This window comes from Vulpes lagopus, chromosome 8 (assembly GCF_018345385.1).
Source record: "Vulpes lagopus strain Blue_001 chromosome 8, ASM1834538v1, whole genome shotgun sequence".
In the NCBI taxonomy this organism is placed as follows: Eukaryota; Metazoa; Chordata; class Mammalia; order Carnivora; family Canidae; genus Vulpes; species Vulpes lagopus.
The window spans coordinates 65,363,255-65,383,052 of NC_054831.1; the positions used below are offsets into that span (position 1 = coordinate 65,363,255).

At 42.3% G+C, this 19,798-nt stretch overlaps 1 protein-coding gene across 22 annotated transcripts in view; it reads left to right on the forward strand.

Annotated features, from left to right (window-relative positions):
- Positions 1-19,798, forward strand: part of KIAA1217 (KIAA1217 ortholog) — a 464,836-nt gene that overhangs the window by 367,843 nt on the left and 77,195 nt on the right. For 20 of the 22 annotated variants that reach the window (XM_041765783.1, XM_041765782.1, XM_041765799.1 and 17 more), the window contains 2 exons: positions 1,739-1,937; positions 5,915-6,008. In XM_041765783.1, coding sequence (XP_041621717.1) covers positions 1,739-1,937; positions 5,915-6,008 — 293 coding nt within the window. Of the gene's footprint in view, positions 1-1,738; positions 1,938-4,484; positions 5,310-5,914; positions 6,009-15,417; positions 15,702-19,798 lie in introns of those variants that run through there. The other 2 variants (XM_041765792.1, XM_041765793.1) reach the window with 2 other exon arrangements.

Sequence of the window (19,798 nt, forward strand, 5' to 3'; positions counted from 1 at the left end):
CTCTTCTCACAGGCCAGTCAGTTTTTCTAGAGAGGTTCCTCCAGGTTCTTGACTGCGGGTCACCCCTTTGCAAGCATTTTGTGAGGAGGCACCTTGCCCACCCTCCCCCGTGCCGTGTGAGCTAGAATCCAGCCTGATTGACTCTATCTCTTTAGTCTGTTATGGATATGGGGGGTCAGTTGGCTGAGTGGGACAGAAGGAAGCTTTGAACGGGTTGCAGCACCTTTTAAAAGAAAAGGAAGTTCGGTCAGGCCTCATGCTTTCCACTCAATCTGCAGTTCTCCCCTCAGAGGGATCTTGGGCTTTGCTTCTGGAGCTTTCCTAGCCCTGCATGCTTTATGTGGATTTCTCCCCTTGAAGATGTAGGTGTTGGGTGTTCTCTTGTCTGGTGTTGTTTCCTTTCTCATTCCCTTAATTCTTTGACTTATGCTTTTTTATTCTTCACCCTCACTTTAATGGAATTTCAGGAGGACTTAGAGACAAATTTGTTGCATGAATTGCCTGGTTGTAACCAGAAGCCATATTCTATTCTCTTTTGAGTCTCTCCTGCCAAAGGCTACTTGAGCAATCTTGGTCTGTCCTCAATAGATTCTCATAAGTGGATTCAAATTAAATGTCAGGATCTTTGATAACCTGTTTCAGTTATACATTTCTGAATAACAAGTGACCATAAACAGTGAATTAAATCAACAATTATGTGTTTGCTTTGTTCTGTATTTTGGGCAGGGCTGAGAGGGGGCATCCCATTTCTGCTCCATGTGACAGCAGCTGGGGCAGGTCACCTGGATCTGGGGGTTCTCCTCCCAAGGTGGGTCACCCACATGACTGGCCAGTGGTGGCTATAGAATGGATGCTCAGTGGGGGCCGTCAGTGAGGGCTTTCATTCTTCTTCATGTGGCCTCCCCATGTGGTTCAGTTGGATTTGCAGAAGCTTGGTTCTGTGAGTCTCCAAGACCACACTTATCATGAGGACAAGGTCTAGTGTGTAAGCACTTACCAAGTCTCCATTTTGCACTTTACTTGCTAATGCTAATTGGTCGAAACAAGTCACATGGCCAAGCCCAGAGTCAATGTGGGAAGAGACCACACTCCACAGGGGCATGAATAATTTGAGGTATGGTTCATTGGAGCCCTGAGAACTCTAAAATTCTCTGATCTTATGCTTCTGTTTTTCTTTGTGTAACTGACTTGTTCCATTTTCTTTCTGAAGCATTGGAATGCCAGATTCTTTTCTTGTTGTAGTTTCATTTGGTATAAACATTCAATAAATATGTATTAGAGCCACAGTAATGTTGTAGCCTTAAAATGTTTCTGAATGGATTATAAAGATGTGAACTATATAGCTTACCCCTCGCTGTAATGATTATGTTGTTAGTTAATGAAAAACATGAGAGACACCATCCTACAGGGTCAAATTCCCAAATATACCTTTCAAGGGGATAAAGTATTGTCTTTTGCTTTAGGCTACCAGAGAGTAGCTTCTTGTCCTTTTGGTTTTCAAATAGTTGAAAATTAGCCTCTTTAACATCTGCCTGGACTCCAAAGAATAAAAGTGAATGTTCGTGTGACAACCAGAAAGTGCATTCCTTGGAAATCCCAAACAAACTTCTCCTATTACACACTTCCCAAGCTTGTCCTAACCCTTACTGCCTGTGGTAAGACAGAAATGGCTAAGCTTTTGCTGCGTGTTGTGGGCATCTTGATCTGGGACTGATGACTGTGTTCATCTTGCATGCAGGGGTTCTCTATCTCCAGTATGGGGATGAAACCAAGCAGCTCAGGATGCCGAATGAAATCACAAGTGCAGACACAATCCGTGCTCTCTTCGTAAGTGCCTTTCCGCAGCAGCTCACCATGAAGATGCTAGAATCGCCCAGTGTCGCCATTTACATCAAAGATGAAAGCAGAAATGTCTATTATGAACTAAACGATGTAAGGTAGGTTGTTACGTTGTGTGTGTGTGTGTGTGTGTGTGTGTGTGTGTCCACCATACTGCAGTTAGCATTGCTACACTTTACTGAGTCCTAATCTTTCTGTATCCCCATGAAGGCTACTATTACCCTACCTAGTAGGTTCACCTTACCCAGGTGTGAATTCACTATCTGTTTTCTATAATCCATTTATAAGGTCTGGTTTACAAAGACGAGGACAGACTTCTCCCGCCTAGATCTTGGCCTGTTACCTCTGAAAAGAATATAAGAAACAGTCTAGTCCCCTGTTTATCTAAAAGTTAGGGAAAGTGAGGCCCAGAAGGTGGTAGAAAGACTTGATCAATAGCATAAGGCCGTGCTTGTGACTGGAACTTCCCTGGCTCTTTCTCAAGTGCTTTTCCCCCCACAGAGACTATGAACATTTTAGGCAATGATCCCATTGGGCCATTATTTACACCAGCAGGTTAGAGTAGAAGCAGCAGACCCTATGCTATTGTCCACAAGAAAAGAGGCTTAGAAGCATTCTCTATCTCTATGTTTTTCGTAAATAGTTGGCCTTACCAAAGGATCTTACTTTTTAGGTGGGCTTTCTTCAGGGCCCCGAGGAGAATGTATCCTCAAATGAGGCTCAGTGGACTCATGCTATTGAAGGGGGCACAGAAATAAAAGCATATGTATCTACTGTGGTGGTGGTATGTCCAGAGAGAAAGGGACCCATCTGATCTCTCCGAGCCAAAGAGCCTGACAAATTAGAACTTAAATTAGCAAAAACAAGGAGTCGCTAGTAAAGCCCTAGACATTTTAGAACTTAAAAAATTATTTAGTAACTAATTCAGCCCTTCTATTTTATGGGACCAGAAGCTCAGATGCATAAAATTAAGAGACTTATTCAAGATCACACAGCCAATTCATTTTCAGGCATGGCCCCAGACCTGATTGTCCACATGATTTGTGAAGAGTTTTTTTATTCCCTCAGAATATTCCCCGCTCAATTGATCGTCCACAACGTGGATTTTTGGGTTCCTGCCCCATGGGGAGAGCAGGATGCCCTGTTTCTCCATCATTAAATTAATAGAAACCACTTTTTAAAAATATGCCTCTAGTGCATAACAAATGTAAACTGATAAATATCTAATGATGATCTCAAATGACATATTTAGGCGTGTGCCAAGGTGTGTATGAGTCATTTAAGGCTTTCAAAGTTTGATGCATGCCCTAAGGTATAGTGCTACATCTATTGCACAACCTTGCTACCTTTAAAAGATGTGTTTAAATATTCATGGGTATCAGAAAATTCATGTTCGTTTTTTGAAATAAATTATTAATCAGCCTGTCACTAAAAAAAATCAAATTTATAGAGCGTAAACGTAAATATGAAGTAATCATATTGTATCTAAGGAGCATGTTTGTGGTCATATAATCCCAAGTAGTGTTTTTATAGCAATGTTCTTGAATTGCCATGTTTTGCAGTTAGAGGACTGGAGAGAAATGGCAATACTAAATCTGTACGAAAAGACATAAAGCCACTTTTGACTATGGAGCTCAAGCCTGATGAAGTTATTTGGAACAGTTGTACCCCACTGTCCTGCAGCCCCTGCAAGCATTTTTATTTTTATTTTTAAAATTTTTTTTTCATGCAAGCATTTTTAAATTGCAATGAGTCATGATTTTCTAGGTCCTTTCCCAAACCTCAAAGTGTTCCTGCTAGGGCTCCCTTTACACATTCTTCTGGAGTGTCGTGAGGAAGTCGAGGAGGGAGAAAGAAATGAGAGGGAAGACAAAGAAGAAACAGTCCCCTCAACTTTCAAATTGAGATGATTCTCCTTGATGCAAAATCAGTTGATAAAATAGATGAAGAGTGCTTGAGAGAAGAAGAGATCCTTTCTTTAAACATTAACAATTTTCATTTAATATGTTTACATTTGTGAAAGTGATTCTTTAAAAATCTAATTTCGAATGTTTGATGGGGAAGTTACTGAATTATAAGTTTATCTATAATTTTACTTTTCAGTGTTTTGATTTACCTATAAAAATGGACCTAAATATTTTTTTTAAGATTATTTATTTATTCATGAGAGACACACAGAGAGAGGCAGAGAGAGACGCAGGCTCCATGCAGGGAGCCCGATGTGGGACTCGATCCCGGGACTCCAGGATTACACCCTGGGCCGAAGGCAGGCTCTAAACTGCTGAGCCACCCAGGGACCTAAAAGTATTTAAGTGGATAAAGCGTTTTTATTTGGTGATGAATATGTTTATACTAGATGATCCTATGTCTGAATTTTCTAAAGGAAAATTCCAAATTCAAATTCTCTCTTTGCTTATATGCATAAAATATCTCAATTATATTTTATTTGAATGGTACGATAAATTCTCACCATCAACACTATATACATTCTCCCTCTCCCCCTGCAAAATATACCATGTAGATCACCCCTGAGGACAATGGCTTTAATTTTTGGAGCCCAGAGGTAAATTTCCTTTCACATCCAGTGTTTTTGAAGTGCGAGTGTATTTGTTAAGCATTTAACTATTTCACCACTGTGTTTCCTTAGGGAAGTGCTATAGAGCATTTAGGTTGAAGTTCCGTGTTGTAAATGTTGCCATGGTAAACGCAATCTGGGCCTTTACTGTTGGTTCATCTTGGATGAGCATGTTTCTAAATTAATCATAAACCAACCTCATGTATTTTAAATACCTTTAGAATCACACAAAGTTTTTTTCATGGCTCAACTGAGGTTTTCAGCTTTCATATTGTCACGTGGGGGTGGGGTTTCCCTTCAGTGGATCCCCGTGTCCCCCCACCTTCTGTGAGCTCTTGCCTTCATAGTAACCTAACCAGGGCTTCATGCTCCCCCTTCCGCCAGCTTGTAATGAGCTCCTTGAAGTCTGGAGAAACCCTGCAAGCTTGGGCTAGTCATTGCTTCAAAGCAATTACTGACAGATATTTAAAGGAGGAAGGCAAGACTAGTCCCAAGAATCCTCCACTTCATTTAAAACAAAGCATAACCCAGGAATCCCAGAGATTGCGATCAGCCCACAGAACGTGTGGCTGCACCTGGGAGGAAGGAATGCCTCTTTGTGCACACATTCCCCGGAGCTCAGCACGCCGGCCCTGGAGGGACACAGCGTAGATGGCGCTGCAAGTGCCCCAGGTGGCCCTTCTGCGATGAGAGCTGAATGTGGGCGGAGGAGGACTTCGTAGACATTCCTATGCATTTAAATAATTTTAAGGTAGGCTCCAAGCAAGATGTGGGACTTCTGTCCTGTGCCGCAGTGTGATGGACTCCAGCGCTCTACATGCTGGACTCAGAAGGAGAAACAGAAGAGCGGAAGGTTCTAGCTGCTGCTCTTCCTTCTGAACACCCTGCACATCCAGTAAGTTAGCTTGTGTGTACACAAGTATTTTTAATAGCCACTATGGGAGGAAAAGAAAGGCATTACAAAGATACCAGTAGTTTTGATCTTTGTGGTATTTTTTTTCCTGGACCGCAAATATATTCTCTGTTCCTTGCCGAAAGTGTTTGAAGGAAAAACCATTTTCCTTTGTGTGCATTCATAAGATAAGCAGAAAACCAGGTGTTTGGGCAAAGTAAACTATTAAATATTTAAATATTAACCAAATCCTTTTGAACCTATTGTAAATATTGGAGTTTTACAGTCCCTAAAAGTGTTAGCTTTCCTTGCTTAAATCTGGAAAGGGAGTCCACATTCACCTGTATTTGTGGCTGGAGGATCACAGGGAAAACAAGTATTTTTCCAGAGGAGCAAAGACAGGAAAGAAAAGCTGAAGTCACTTTTCTCCTCTTCCTTATTTATTTTTGCCGATTTTATGTTGAAAGAACTTTTTGTCCAGTTGACAGTAGACGGCAGTTGGATTGTCTATTCATGTCTTTTACCTGATCCTACAGAGATCAAGCAAAGGGAATGGCCAAAGTAAGGCTCCTTTCATCTGCCATAGTCATTGATGTGTTTGATTCCAGGAACATTCAGGACAGATCGCTCCTCAAAGTGTACAACAAGGACCCTGCACATGCATTCAACCACACGCCGAAAACTGTGAACGGAGACATGAGGGTAAGTGTTTCTGTTCCGTTTCTAATTTTATTTGATGGGTCAGACCATCCTTTTTTCTGGCACGGTCTCCAGATGCTGTGACACCTCAACACCGGGTTTCAGGGCTTCTCACCGCTCATCTTGTCTGATGATTCATGATTTGTTCTTGGTAAAGAAATCAGGTTTCCCAGACATTTGGGGCAAAGAGACTGAAATAGAGCCTGACGCATCCTCATTTATCTGTAAGCATGGAGTTTAGTTGTGTCCTCACTCCAAGGGGATCCTGAAAATCTTTGTCTAAAAGCATTCTTGGTCCATGTACATTAATTTTACTCAGAGGATCTCTTGCTATTTTTCCTACAATTAAAACAAAATTAGCACACAAACAACAACAAACCCCTATAAAATTCCATGTAGAACCAATTAATATTCTTATATCAGCTATTCCAAGCAAGCCTTAGCATTCTAAATAAATTATTCACCTTCTAATTCAGGACTGTTTGCTGCTGTACTGTATTAAATATTATCCAACCTTATCTGAATCACGTTCAAGGCATAGTCCAAAAATCTGCATGATTTGGGAGCTGAAATTCTCTAGATTTAGATCATCTCAGAAGATTATCCAAACGTTCAAAGCACACAGGGATGTTTTGAAGAGAAAAGAACAGGGAAACAGAAAAAGACAGATTTTAAAATCATATTAATGCAGGTTTGCTAAAAAGGGGATGGAGTTTCTAACAATAGAGCCACATTGCCCTCCAGCTGTACCTCCTCCCCACCACACACACAAATTTAGAAGTTGCTGCACCATTTTCTACCATCTTTTCTGAGGCTTAGCACTCTGCTGCATGCTGGAGTTTAACTGGGAAAAAAAGTAAATGAATATGTTTTCTTGCCAAAGAAGCCTAAGGCACTGCCTGTCCTAGTGCTGTGGTAGGTAGCATTCCCAAGGTGAGGCTGTCTCTACTTCCCGACAGGATGTATCAGTTTGCTATTGCTGCTATAACAAATTAATACACGGTTAGTGGCTTAAAATGACATAGATTTGCTATCTTACAGTTCTAGGGGTCAGAAGTCCAACATTGTCCTCAGTAAATTCAAGGGGTCATCGGCAGGCCATCAACTTTCCTTTCTGGAAGCTCTAGAGAGAATGTTTCCTTTTTTCCCCACCTCCTAGAGGTCACGCACATTCCTTGCCTTGCAGTCCCCTCTTTCCATCTTCAGACTCAGCCAAACAGCATCTCTCTGACCCGGCTTCCATGATCACATCTCTAAACCTCCTTCTTCCACATTTAAGGACACTTGTGAGTACATTGGGCTCATGCAATCTGCCACAATGATTTCCTTATTTTAATTTTTTTTTTATTTATTTATGATAGGCACACAGAGAGAGAGAGGGAGGCAGAGACATAGGCAGAGGGAGAAGCAGGCTCCATGCACCGGGAGCCTGACGTGGGATTCGATCCCGGGTCTCCAGGATCGCGCCCTGGGCCAAAGGCAGGCGCCAAACCACTGCGCCACCCAGGGACCCCTGATTTCCTTATTTTAAGGCCAACTGATTAGCAACCTTAATCCCTCTTTCTTGTGCAGTCAGGGGTTCAGCAGCTTAGGATGCAGACATCTTTGGGGGAACCTTGGTTCTGCCTACCCCACACAGTGTATGAGCTTAGGACCAAGAGGCCAGGAGATCCGATAGAAAGTGCTGGAAGAATTTCTAGGGAATTCTGGACTGGAATATGAGTGATGACATTGTGGGATCAGAGCCCACACTTGGGGAGGAAAAGGCCTCTTACGTCCTCAACTGCTGCTTTTTTTTTATGTCAGAAATGATGTGCGATTTGAAGTGAGGGCTGTGTTGCTACTTCAGAAAATCTAGGATTTTGAGGCTTATTTTTAGCTAGTTACACTTTAAATGTAAACCAGCACCACGTGAAGACAGATTGAGTCATGCTGATCACGAAACACGGACTGAGTGTTACTGTATCCTTGCTTTTTATTATTTTGTTATTCTTTCTCAGCGACATTCATAAGAGGCTTTGTTCCCTTGGATGTCTTTATTTTTTTGATATGTCTGGCCTTCGAACTGGAGTTTCACGGTACTCTGAGTTCTGTTTCTGTTATGCAGAGCCCACACGGGGACCCCAGAATCGCCTCCGAAAATCCTGTTTATGGTGGGGGGAGGACACCTGTTTTAACTCTTAAGCAGATGTGGTCCTGACATAAGGACCAGCAGTGAGCATGTGGAGACTCAAATATCAACCATATGGACAAAGCCCTATCAGAATTCAGAACTCTTGCCCTGGGTTTCAGTCAAGTTCTGCTTTTACTTTTAAACGAGACCCTAACAATCTTTTGGTGTGGCCCACAACCTCCTTCAGATAGCATTTTTGTGTGAGGAACTCAGCTGTTGGCCCCAGATGTCAAGACAACAAACGTACACCATCCAGCCCACAGACACGCTTTTAGGTTTCCGAGAAGACAACTTTAAAAACGAGAAATAGGGGATTCCTGGGTGGCTCAGCGGTTGAGCATCTGCCTTTGGTTCAGGGTGTGATCCTGGAGTCCCGGGATCGAGTCCCACAGCAGGCTCCCCTCCTTCTGCCTATGTCTCTGTCTCTCTCTGTGTGTCTCATGAATAAATAAATAAAATCTTAAAAAAAAAAAAAAAAAAGAAAAGAAAAAGAAACAAGAAATAGAACCTGGCTTTGAAAGCAACGAGGTGCCATCAGGCCTGCAGTTTGTCACCTGGTCCCTCTTCACAGATTCCAGAAGCTAACAGACATGAAACTCCTTCAGCCTCACGTTTTGGCTGTGGAGGTTGGAATTCTCGTTCCTTCTCTGTGAATGTAGCTGCCTTGCCCTTAAAGGAGAGGAGGCTTTGCTGAGTCCGGCCTGGAGCCCAGCTGCGTTACCCCATCACTTATGGGGAAGAATGGAAGGAGAGCACAGAGCAGGGATCAATTGTTATAGACTAAACCAAGCTGCATGATGGGTTGAGGGAAGCCTCACCCTTCCACATGTTTGCAATGAGCGCGTGGCCATGAAGGAATTTGATGATAACTCCTCATACGAGGCGGTTATGCACGCAGCCTCACACCTGGTGTCACTGACCCTCAACCTGCGGCCCCCAGACTCAGCGTGGGACAGCCCCCCCAGCTGCCCACTCACAACCGGTAAACACACATCTCAGGACAGACACTGGTTGGATAGAGCAGAGGCCCAGAAACAGGGACACCAAAACCCAGAGGTGGCCTCCGAGACTGCCCTTAAATCAGGACTTTCAGATCTTAACCTGTGAAACCAGAGAAGACATGAGACTGAATCTACAAGAATCACCAGAGCAGTGTTATGATGGTGGTGGTGTTCCTCAGGAAGCGTGTTAAAGTATTAAGTTTGAGGCTGTGGGCCCCAGAGCATGCATAGAATATGTGCCTGGTAGGGAAAACATGTGTCTTGTTTTCCACTTAGCGGCTAGCTGAGCACTTTTGAGGCGAGTCTGTGGAAGGAGACTTGTGGTTCTCTGCTGGAACTGAGCACTCCCGGGTCCTGATTCTTTGCACGTGGGTGCAAATCACCCTGATCTAATTTAATCACAGGGCTGTTGTTTCCTTACAAAATTAGATAGAAAGCTTTGAAATTTAGCTCCCAAGGGATTGAGCTCACCATATGGAAGAGGCCCTCTTGCAAAATTAGGTATTCACTCACAGGGCTGGTAATTCACAAATGTACAACTCAGAGATGAGCCATTCCATCTTGTGGCTCTCGGAGGGTACCAGTGACTTCCTGTCCACCAAACCCAGTGGCTTTTTCTGCAGTTTGGGGGCTTTTCCACCTTCTAGCACACTTTGAGATGACTTCCTGAGATTTTTGGCTTCCATCATTCAGTTCTTTCCCTCGTTTATCTTTCATTTTTACTTAGATATGACAGCTCCCAGATTTTCATTTAGAACACCCTCCCCAGAACTGGCCCTACGTCTTAAATTTCCTAATACCAAAATCAGTCCCTGCATCCCAGGCCTCTTTTATTTCAGCTCTGCCTTGATACCAATAAATGGTCTTCTTAGAAACCTTGGTTTCTATTTTAAACTGCCATTTCTAAATCTCTTGCTTATGTTCAAACACATCTCAGCCTGCTTCATTCACTAACTCTTCTCCCTCCTGCCCCTAAATGGTCTTCAGTATGCTCAAGCGGACTTTACCAATGCGTGTGGGTATGAATTTGCTTTTTTAAAAAATCTGCGTCCTTTCACTTGTACTGTTGTTTTTTTTTAAGATTTTATTTATGTATTCATGAGAGACACAGAAAGAGGCAGAGACACAGGCAGAGGGAGAAGCAGGCTCCCTGCAAGGAGCCCGATGAGGGACTCGATCCCAGGACCCTGAGATCATGCCCTGAGCTGAAGGCAGATGCTCAACCACTGAGCCACCGAGGTGCCCCCAGACTTGTGGTTTTAATCTTACTGCTGACTTAACCATTATGTCAGCATGGATGACACTTGAAATTATAACCCTAGCTCTGCCATTTCTCTAGACTCCAAGAGCCCAATCTTCAACTTCCAAGTGGCTCTCTCCATATGGATATTTTTCCAATGTGTCCATTGTTTCCCATTGAAGAAAAAAAATCCTAATTTTTTTTCTCTTAAGTCTTTTTCCTGCTTGTTTTTTCTATTTTTATGCAGGGTAGAGTGACATTGATGAGGGGTGTATGTGCATTTTGAGGGGCGGGGAAGAAGAGATTTAAAAAGTTGAGTTATCAGTGATTCTTAAATTGCTTAACTTCTGTTTCTCAACACATCCCTCAGTTACCAGAACTGGTCCAGGCCATTCAGCAAGGCCTCTTACCGATGCCCCTTCTACCATTGCCACCCCTGCTCTCACGACAGCCAACTTTTTTGAGCATTTACTGAGCACTCTTCGAGGTGATCTCATTTAATCCCCAAGACAACATTTTGAAGCAGGTATTGGTGTAAGCCCTTCTATTAACAGCTCAGAAAACAGTTGTTTTGGTATGTTAAGAAATTTGCCCAAGACCGCACAGCTAGACAGAGGCAGAGCTGAGATATGAACCCAGGTAGGTGGGCTCCAGATCTCCGGCTCTTAGCAACACTGCTCTGCTGCTTTAGTTCTAGCGTTCAATGTTTTTCTAGCAATCAGTCATGCAACAGCCCTTAGCCATGCTCCCAGTTCTCCTTACCCCAGTCCAACAACCACTTTTCCAGCCATCCCCCCAAGCCCACCACACAGAGCTGATGGTCAGTATCACCTGCATCCAGATACCTAAGCAGAGCCTCCTCACAGTTCTTACTTCGGGTATCTGAAGTGCCCTCTCCCGCCCCACAGATTCACCATTCAAAATTCCTTCCATCCAATATACTACAGGACAACTGCCTAATCCCTTCAATAAACCGCTGGCCTGAAAAAAAAAAAAAGTGGGCGGGAACACTGTATGTTTCCCAGGTCACGTCTATACCATAACAACCGAATGCCATGAATGCACCATGTTGGGATGCTGATTGGAGCAACCAACTGTAAAAGATATGTTTGAAACTCTTTGGGAAATTTGAACATGTGTTAGGAATCAGGTGATGTTAGGGACAACTGGTAATTCTGTGGGGTATAATAATGGCTTGGTGGTTATGCTTTTTAAAATGATACATACTAAGTATTTACAGGCAAAATGATATGATGAATGGGATTTGCTTCAAAATACCCCAGCAGAGAAAGCAAAAACAGCAGAGAGAAGTGAAACAAAGTTGGTAAACTGCTGAAAAATGTCTCAGGTGGATGACAGGAGTTCACTAGATTATTTTCTCTATTGTTTCTGAATGGTCGACAATTTCCATTTTGAGATGTTAAAACATAAAAACTTGTTTCTCGAGGCCAAATAAAAGGCCACCTACCTGATGAGGCTCTCCCTAATGCTTTGACACAATTTATCTTTCCTTTCCTGGGGCGTGTTGCACGTTGTCCTGGTGTTATAACCATTTAGGTGCATGTGCATCTCCTCCGCAAGACTAACTTCCAAAAGTGCAAACCATCTTGTGTTTGTTGTGTTCGCCTCTGTATCCCTCACAAAGTCAGCCGCGATGCCTTACCCATGGTGAGTGTAAACACAGAATGCATTGAGTACTATCACGGTAGTGCTGCGATTGCTGTATTATTCATTTTCTGTCATTAACGAGAACCCACTGTAAAAATATCTCTCTGTTCTCATCACCAGAAATAGTTGTGCTTCTCCTGGTTTATTTTTGTCATATGGACACTTTGGATCTTGAAAGTGATCATTTTCCCTCTTTGTGTTGCTACTCTAAGGCTTAGAATTAAATGTGTGGCCCGCCCACAACAAGCGTACAGGCATTTGCCGCGTGTGTTTTGTGTGTTGGCTTTGTTCCTGGCCTCTCTTTATAATTTTCCTACTTTCATCTTTTTTGTCATATGCTCCACTTTTTGACTTTTTAGAGGCAAAACTGTAATAATTTATGTGAATTCTATTAATTTCTTTGTGGAGCCAGGCAGGGTACAAGTAGTATTCATTCTATACCATTGTTCTTCTGGATGTAAGATAACAGACCTTTTTGTATCTACACAACAGGCAGTGTGTTAACTACTTTGTATACTGATTAGCCAGTAACTCTGCAAAGTAGGTATACTGACTCCATTTTTCCCGATGATGCAACTGAGGCCAAATGAGTCTTTCCCAGGCCCACACAGCTGGTAAATGTCAGACACTGGATTTGAACCCAGTTCTTTCTGACTCTCTGTATTCAGCTATAGCCTTCCTTCCTTGATAATTTATCAAAATTTTTCAAGTTTTGAAATGCTTTCCTAATGAAATTTTAGAACACATAAAATATCCTTTCTTAATATTTGTTTCACTTCTTCTGTTTTAGACCTTTTAAAATAGATCGTATTTATTTATTTGAGAGAGAGAGAGCATGCATGAGTAGGGGGAGGGACAGAGGGAGAAGCACACTCCCCGCTGAGCAGGGAGCCCGATGTGAGGCTCGATCCTAGGACCCTGGGATCATGGGCTGATCCAAAAGCAGATGCTTCACCAACTCAACTCATGGTTGAGTGGCTCAACCATGCTGAGCCACTCAGACACACCTGTTTGTTTCACTTCTTAACTCTGTTATGTGTCTATTTCATGGCATCTTTTTATATTTAACTTTACTCCATTTTGTTCTCTTTTAGCCAGATATCCCATACCCACCCCCCAAAAATAAAAGAAGTAGTATATGTCATTTAGTATATGTGTCTGAAGTGGCCATGCCAGAGAACTCTTTTTCCCATGAGGCAGTGTTCTGGTTGAGAGGAAGGTTTTGAGGTTTAGGAAGGGATGAAGTAATCCTACAGAAATGGAAGAGAAGAGAATCTCATAGAAATGGAAGTTCCTAGAAGCACTCCTAACTAACCCTCTTTCAAGCATTCAAGGTCCTCTTTTTCGACCCACTGTCAGCAACAGCAGCATTCATGATATACCGACTCTGGGCCAGGTACTGTGCTGAGCATGGCCCTTGTATTCATTCTCATTTGATTTTCCAGCATCCCAGTGTGAGGGGAATTCTTGTCACCCCCTGTTTTCAGATGTGGAAGCTGAAAATCAGTGAGATCAGAGAACTGGCTTAAAGCCACACAGCTCTTCCATGGTAGAACTGGATTGGGAGCCAAGCAGGCCAAGCCCAGAACTGATCTTCTTGCTCACTCTGGTGGGCAGTAGGTCCCACACTACTGCCTTTACCATCAGTGTCCATGTGACACTCATGTGTATAGACCTCACTCAAAAGCCACCATCTTCATCAGGACTTCCCTACCTCCTCCCTTTTCCATGCCTTTCTGAGCCTCCACAGAACCTCACCTGCCCACCTCCATCCCTTGACCCACTCACCATCTCCTGCCTGCCACCGACACATCTTAGATCCCTTCTAAATCCTAAGCCTTTTTGGGAGTGACAATTCCTAACCAGCTTATCTTTGTGCTCTCTGTTTCCCTCCAGCAATGAGGAAATTCTCATTAACTGTCTAGATGCAGAAGAGGTGTCCTTTCAGCACTTTTCCTATCGCAAACTTTCAGTGAACGCCCCATTTGCTGAGACCAGTACAATGATGATCAGTAAATATAAACTGAGTTGGCCACACATTCCCGAGCTGATCTCAGTGAAAGTTTCTGACCAAAAGGAGAAATAGGAATATCTGCCTGTCCTAACAAATTCCCCATCCTCTCAGTATAATTTTACAGCAGTTAGCAACCGTAAACTTTAAGATGAGAATCACAGATTTGTGAGATTGAAACAAGTGATTGTCAGAAAGGTACACGTTAGCTGCTTTTTGAAAGTTTATTTTCAGAAGTTGAGTTCAGGGATCCCTGGGTGGCGCAGCGGTTTGGCGCCTGCCTTTGGCCCAGGGCGCAATCCTGGAGACCCGGGATCGAACCCCACATCGGGCTCCAGGTGCATGGAGCCTGCTTCTCCCTCTGCCTGTGTCTCTGCCTCTCTCTCTCTCTCTCTCTCTCTCTCTGTGACTATCATAAATAAATAAATTTAAAAAAAAAAAAAAAAGAAGTTGAGTTCACCTGCGGTAGAAAGTAAGCTAGCCTCTGGGTACCAAATTAAATAAGACAGATCTTGTCGTGCTGTATTTATAACTCAGTAGGGCACATCTTACTTGCAGAATGAGTGTAGTATTTCCAATACCTCCAAACTCAACGAAGCAGGACTGGTGATTTTAGGGCAGTTAACCCAGCTCCAGGGTTCACTGGTTCACTCACCCAGCCATGATGGGTGATGCTGGCGAACGAGTGTGGTAACTGCCCTCACAAATCTTCTAATCCCGCAGAAGGTCCGAAGTAAATAATCAACCAGTCAATAACTAGTCGTGATGCAGACATCTGGACGTTTCCACGTCAGTTCCAGGCTCTGTGAATTCCTTGCCTCTGTTCTACTATTTGCTTGAGTTGACACAGTGGAACCCACTTGAGCAATGCATCTAATTATTGCCCCCTCTGTACCATGCTTTTCTGACAGGCAAAAAGAGGTTTATGTTACAATTGGCAAGGAATCACTCTTATTGAAATGATTAGCGAGGCAAACACTTTTTAATACAGTGGCTGTCCGAACACGGTGGATATTTTCTTCCTCCCTAGCTGCTTCCAGTTAGGTTTTATTTTATTTTCTAAGAAGCAAGGAAGGGTAATATATGCACATCTGATATGCAGCTTCCAAGTGATACAAATCTCATCTTTCCTGCTGTGTGGCTGCTTGCTTTTCCTTGCACTTTTTTTTTTTTTTTTTGTCATTGAGAGGTTATGACAACATGAGCCATATTGTATTTATAAATATCACGTGTTTCCTTGATATGGCTTGCAGTTTCTGCCAGACAGAACACATGGAAGAAACATTTCTCGTTAGCTCAGCATTGGTTTCAGTTATGCTGATTTCCGGGACAGGAAAAATGCCTTCCTACTCAGATTTAACTTTCATAGAGTAGAAACAAAACCTCTGAATGTCCGTGAAATGGTTTTAACAAGGGTGGATACTGCTCCTTTAAACCACATATTTTGACTAAAAGCTTCCTTCTGTAAAAAAAGCCCCAAGCCTTGCATTTAGTCACCATAAAGACAGGCAGTGCTGGAAGCGTTCGAGAGATGGGTGGTTTGAAGGTCTCTGCAAGTCTAGAAAGTTTCTTCTAGAAGAGAAAGGGTCACGGAAGATGTAAGGTAAGAACTGTACCTTTATAACAAAATACAATTTGCGGAATATTTTTGTCATGCGGTGGGACGTTTACCTTCAACCGGGTCAGGTCTTCCTGTATTTCAGTTCAATTCAATGAGGAATTAAAATTCCAGGCTTTTAATTTTCACTTCTTACACACTGCTTAGGAGGAAACTTCTTTGTTATTGGCGATAGTCTGTTTAAAAAAAAAAATTTAAATTACATTCGACTGTCTTCCATCTATAAATCTTATGATCTAGTTTCTGTTTAACCATATAATTAATTTTCTTAACCATATAATTTAAAAAGGATTTAAGGTGTCAACATTATCTGCCAGTAAGATCTCACTGATGTATGTGTTTTGTGACCATTTTCAGTGTTTTCATGAAGATGTTGACTTGCATTTAGTTTTTGAGACAACTGTAGAAAATTTGAAGATGTGATAGCAGTGGGAGGGGGACTGGAGTATGTGTCCTTCAACATCCTAGGGAAAATTATTTGTTGTTTTTTCCCTTGGGAAAAAACTTTAAATTTTAAATTAAAAATAGCCCTTGTATCTCCGTTTTGACTTTTTTTTAAAAAAGAAATACCACTGTAAGCTTTTTAAGTAACATGTAAAACTTCTAGTTTTATATAACAGATAAATCCTATTATGTCAGGCTTGATGATTGCCTGAAAAGTCTTTGGCAGAAATCATATGTACTTGAGATGACGATTTTCTCTTATTTGTGCACTAGTTAGGTCACAATACTTTGAATTTTTTAAAAAAGGAATTTGGTAGAGCAGTGTTTCCCTTTAAAGGTTCATGTGTGCATGGATCTGCTTATCCATATTCCTGTGGATATTTTTATCTTACTCTGGAGATGAGTTAATGTGCATGAAAAGTTGTTATCTAGTGTGGTCTAAATAATACATAGTATTTCATTGAGTCATCAGAAAAACTCGACTTCATAGGTACAACTAGACTCATTTTTAGATTGGAAAACTGAGGTCAGAAAAATTAAGTAACGAGATCACACACCCGTAATAACAAAGTTGGAGTTCAAACCCAGGCGGACTCTCTTGCCAGTAGCTAAGAGCTCCAAGTCTGGAGTCAGACACAGACAACTTAACTTGAAAGTAATGATTACAAATAAGCAATGCTTTTTTTGACTCAGGAGAAATTATTTTGTACACTTTGGGAGGGTTTTTGGTTGGTTGGTTAGTTGGTTGGTTCAGATGTGTAGCATCCAAAATCTAATATCAACCCAATAGTCTTTTCAGAGACTTGGTTATGATTCCCTCGGCGTGAAACAAAAACACTAACCAGTAGTTAGTGTGGGGAGGGTTTGGGGCAAACTACCCTTTCTTCTTTGCTCCTTCCTTCCTTGCATCATGGGCTGTGTCACTCGAAAACTGTTTTCATATACCCAGAGCAGGGAGCTTATTCGTGAGCTTGATCTAGAAGTGAGAAGGTGTCTTTGAATGGAGAACTGCCCACATGTCAGGCTACAGCCTGTCAGGCTTTCACAGCAGAGCCACTGCGGGGGAGGACGAGAACAGTGAGTAACGTTGAAGGCAGAAGGTTCTAGAATCTGCGCAGCCAGCGGAGCCAGCTCAGGACCGGGACTGTGACTCTCCTCGCCTGCTCCTGGAGACTGAGGCATCCACTCAGCCACAAAAATATCCCAGTGATTTGTGATGCAGAGTAATTATTGCTGACAGTGTCAACGGGAGATGCTGCTGCTCATCACAGCCCTGCTCTTGGGCTTCGGGACCGAGACAGCTAGCTGCCAACCCCACTTCTGCATAAAATCCAGGAGTGAAAGTTGATTGGGACAGGACCTTCCTTTAGCAGGGACCAGGGTCATTCTCAAGAGTCCTGTGCCAAGATTGGGGAGTTGGGGAGATGTTTACACCCCACTCTCTACCCTTTGATATCTAAACCACATCCCTTTTCTTGGCTCTTGTAAATACAGATGTTAGTGGAAATTGCCTTTGACTGGGAGCATATGTCCTGCTGTTTTTCAGGTTGTAACCCCAGCACCTACATGCCGCTTTCTTCCTGGGAGTTGGCTTTTCTGTTTTCCCTGGGGGTCCCCATCAGGGTAACCCAGACTATAGGAAATGGTTTCCTACCACATCCACGCAGGCTCCCTCCATGGATGGGAGGGACCTCCATGGTCTTGCCCTGTAAGAGGGCTTCCAGATGACTGTTCTTTTCATTACACTATTTCTAAAATTTCTCAGGTGAGCATGTGTTACTTTTATTTAAATTTGTGTGTATGGCAGGGGAGCACACATTAGCCTTTCACAGAGAAAATGAATGTGTTCAAAGTGCATATCAACTGGTGGTAGGGTGTTTCCTCTCAGCCCTGCTTTTCTTCCCATCAGGCCAGTGATCCCTTTGCTTGCGCGTAATTTGCAGGAGCAATACTATGCCTGCGACTGTAGATTTGTGACTGAAGGGATACCTGGTAGTTGGTGCAACCTCAAGAAACAGAAAGCCTGCCTTATTTGGAATCGTAGGATGTCAGAGGTGGAAAGAAGGTCCTACCCATCATCTTTTATAACCCGTTCACCTGTCAGTGGGACTCGGGAGGCCTAGCATGGTTAGAATGGCTTGGGTAACAAGATCACACAATAAGGAAGGGACAAATATAGGGCTGGAGCCCCAAGCCACCTGTCCCTCAGACCAGCCTTTTGCCTATTGCCAGCACTTCCGTGCTTTTGTTCTGGCCTCTTTGGGTCCCATTGGATTGATTTAGGAAAATGTTGTCTGTCTGGCTTCTTGTAGGCAGCCATTGTTGGAGATGAATATAACCAGGCTTCACGTCCTCTCCATGGCAGCACATGTCTATAGTGGGACCAGAGCTCATTAATTGGAAATGCATGGGCCTGGACCAAAAATAAATGGATTTTGAACTAACCAGATTTAGATGATCCAATATTTTTATTGAGGGAGAATAAGCCATCAAGTCAACTGAAAAACAGCAGCTGCTTCAAATTATGAGATGCTTTGAATAAAACAATACATATTGGCTTAAAAGGCTTGTATTGTATTATAATGTTATTTTGAAAAGTCAGCCTCTTTGCTAAGGAATATGGCTCCTGCCATGACTCTGTTTAAAATATTAATGTATTACTGCCCAGAAGACTTTCAAAGTTGGTTTTTACTTGGAACCAGTGATTTTCAGTGGCACGTAGAAAAACAGGTTTTTACATTTTAATAATTATGTCTTCATGAGTATTAGAGAGGACAAAGAACCAGAGAGTTAATGAACATTATTGCTTTATCACAACTAAGTAAAAAAAAAAAAAAAAAGTCAACTTGAAATTGACTTAAAGAAAACCATTAATGGGTAATAGAGCACTGTTGGTGCAAGGAAATGGCCAAAATGGTGACAGTATCTTGTTAGCGAGTGAAGTGTAAAGACCAAGGCTTTAAGACAAAGGATGACACAGGGGCTTGTGAGGACAGAGCAGAATGTCATTAAAGATTGTATCGTTGAAAAAAAATGAACTGTTTCGACGTCAGAATCAAAACTAATGGTTGTTTAAGGGTTCTCAAGGACTCCAGCACTTTGTTATTTGGCACAAAAGAAGAGTTGTTCATTAAATCAGTTTTGTGCACATCTATTTATTTGAGGCCTCTCCAGATAAAAGGTGTGAATACCCAGTGTGCATTTAAGCTAGAGGATGCCTTCTCATTGTTCAGGCAGCACTAACTCACTCCATATTTCTGAAATACAGAAAATATGTTTCATTTAGTTGGTTGATCAACACATGTACTTGATTTCTTTCTTTACATTTTTTTTTCTTTTCCTGTGAAATCAGAGTTCATGCTTTTCCTTGTTCTGATTTAACTCTTTGAACCTGTATGTTTTCATTTGCCCTGGATATCACAGGAAGAGCTGCCAAACAAAAACCCAAACAATGATAAGAAATCGTAACGATGTCGATGATGAGGTAATTTGGAAATAGCAGGGACCTGTTTAAACTTCAGTGCATGTTTTTCATAAAGCAAGCCTCCAGAGTATTGGGTATCATGGTCAGTCTGATAGATTCATCGAGGAGGAACGTCTATGACTTTTCCTTGCACTGACTTACAAGAAGGAAGGCA